Genomic DNA, 2,260 nt, shown 5'->3' on the forward strand with positions numbered 1-2,260 from the left:
TTCATCAACATCGTTTTCAGTGGGTTGCACATCTTCGGTTACTGGTGTTGTATCTTGAACGTTATAATCATCCGAAGGCATTGGCTCAGAGTTGATTCCTTGATCTTCAACAGAATAATTATCGTTACTTCCATCGTTAACAACTTCTGGTATGTTTTCATTTCCTTTAACAGATTTAGGTTTTCTTGATTTCCTACGGCGTCTGACTTTACGTGGTCGTGGTTCTCCATTATTTATATTTTCACCAATATCATTTTCAGGTGAAGCTGCTGGCGCTTCAAGTGCATTCTCAGGATATTCAGATAATTCAGGTTGTCGTATCTCATTGTCGTTATCTATGGGTTCACCATTTTTAGTTTCTGGTACATTATCTTCAACGTTATTGCCATCCGAAGGCATATTCTCAGAGTTGACACCTCGTTCTTCTACCGGATAATTATCGTTACTTTCATCGTTAATAACTTCTGGTTCGTTTTCATTTACTATATCAGATCTTGGTTTTTTTGATTTCCTACGGCGTCGTGGTTTTCCATTGTTCATGGTTTCACCAACATCATTTTCAGGTGAAGCTTCTGGCGCTTCAAGTGCATTCTCAGGATATTCAGTTAATTCAGGTTGTTCTGTCTCATTGTCGTTATCAGTGTGTTCTCCATTTTTAATTTCCGGTATTGTATCTTGAACGTTATTACCATCCGAAGGCATATTCTCAGAGTTGACACCTTGATCTTCTACTGGATAATTATCGTTATATGCATCGTTAACAACTTCTGGTTCGTTTTCATTTTCATTAACTGATTTAGGTTTCCTCGAATTCCTACGGCGTCGTGGTTTTTTATTGTTTAAAGTTTCATCAACATCTTTTTCAGTTGGTTCTCCATTTTCAGTTTCCGGTATATTATCTTCAACGTTATAACCATCCGAAGGCATAGGCTCAGAGTTGACGCCACGTTCTTCTACTGGATAATTATCGTTATATCCATCGTTAACAACTTCTGGTTCGGTGTTGTTTTCGTTAACATATTTAGGCTCTTCATTTGAATTTACATCTTGGACTGTTTGTGGAACAAGAATTGGTTCATCATACCCAGTTTTTAGTTTATTTTTTGAATTATCATTTTCTATGTTAGGTATAACATTATTATTGATGTCTGTATTTTCATTGTTTATTTCCGGCGTTGCAGTTTGCTTTTTAAATTTATCTTCTATGGAATCATATTCTGCAGATTCTTCGTAATTATACTCTGGATTCTTTCGATTCCTACGACGTTTTGGAATATATTCAGATGGACCAATAATCAAACCTTCATTTGAATCAATATTCCCTTTAATTGAATTAGATATTGGTTTTTCATCAAATTGGTCAGTTGAATCCGTATTTAGAGTTTTCAATTTGTCAACTTTATTATCATCTTCTTCAACTGTTTCATATTCTACTGATTCTTCTTGGTCGTACATAGGATTTTTTCGTTTTTTATGGGATCTTTTTTTTTTGTTATTTTTATTACCTCCTTCAATTTGTTCTTCTATATCCTTCGACTTATCTAATCCTTCGTTAGACTTTCGGTCTGGTTCATGCTCATTGACCTCTGTTTGTTTATTTGAATGATTGTATTCTGAGTTTTCTTCATTTTCTGATGGTTCTACATTTTCATGGCTTCTCTTGTATTCTTGGCTTTCTTCATATTTTGGTCTTTCTGAATCAGGTTCATTAATATTGTGGTCTGTTGATTCTACATTAGGTGTTAGGGGAGTCGCATTAATGTTTTGATCTATCACTGATGAAACATCCTTCTCTCCTTCACTTGTATCATATTTTTCCGTTATTTCTTGCCCATTGTTAGGATCCTTGAAGGAACGTTGATTGGGTTCTCCATTATTAGCTTCCTCTGATGATGAATCTTCTCCCATACTTTCTGCTGCTGGTATTATATTATCATTGTAGACACAATTCATTTTCTCATCATCTAAACTATTAAGGTTTTCATTTTCTTCCAAATCAACTGTTTCTCTTGTGATATTTTCAAGATCTTTATCTGCTACATAACCAACGGCTGGTTGTGTTTTTAAATCTCGAGATGTATTGGAATTTTTCTCAATAGACTTATTTAAATTGTTTTCGTCTTCTTCTGATACTTCGTATTCTTCAGATATTTCTTTACCATCTTTGGGATCTATTATCTTCCTGCGACGTTTCACTTTGGGTTTAACAGATGTACTTTCTTCATCATTTCCTTCTTGAGGAGCATGCTCTTCGTTTGAA

The 2,260-nt window shown here is 34.7% G+C and overlaps 1 protein-coding gene across 1 annotated transcript in view; it reads right to left on the reverse strand.

Moving 5' to 3' along the window:
- Positions 1 to 9: 9 nt before the first annotated feature.
- The window catches only part of LOC111040971 (myb-like protein X), a gene marked incomplete at its 3' end in the record, with an annotated part of 20,955 nt that continues 18,704 nt past the window's right edge, over positions 10 to 2,260 (reverse strand). The window contains exons 5-7 of the mRNA XM_022325074.1: positions 1,506 to 2,249; positions 1,302 to 1,442; positions 10 to 1,052 (exon numbers count right to left, since the gene is read on the reverse strand). Of these exons, the coding sequence (XP_022180766.1) occupies positions 10 to 1,052; positions 1,302 to 1,442; positions 1,506 to 2,249 (1,928 nt within the window). The remainder of the gene's footprint in view (positions 1,053 to 1,301; positions 1,443 to 1,505; positions 2,250 to 2,260) is intronic.

This window comes from Myzus persicae, unplaced genomic scaffold, assembly GCF_001856785.1.
Source record: "Myzus persicae strain clone G006 unplaced genomic scaffold, MPER_G0061.0, whole genome shotgun sequence".
In the NCBI taxonomy this organism is placed as follows: Eukaryota; Metazoa; Arthropoda; class Insecta; order Hemiptera; family Aphididae; genus Myzus; species Myzus persicae.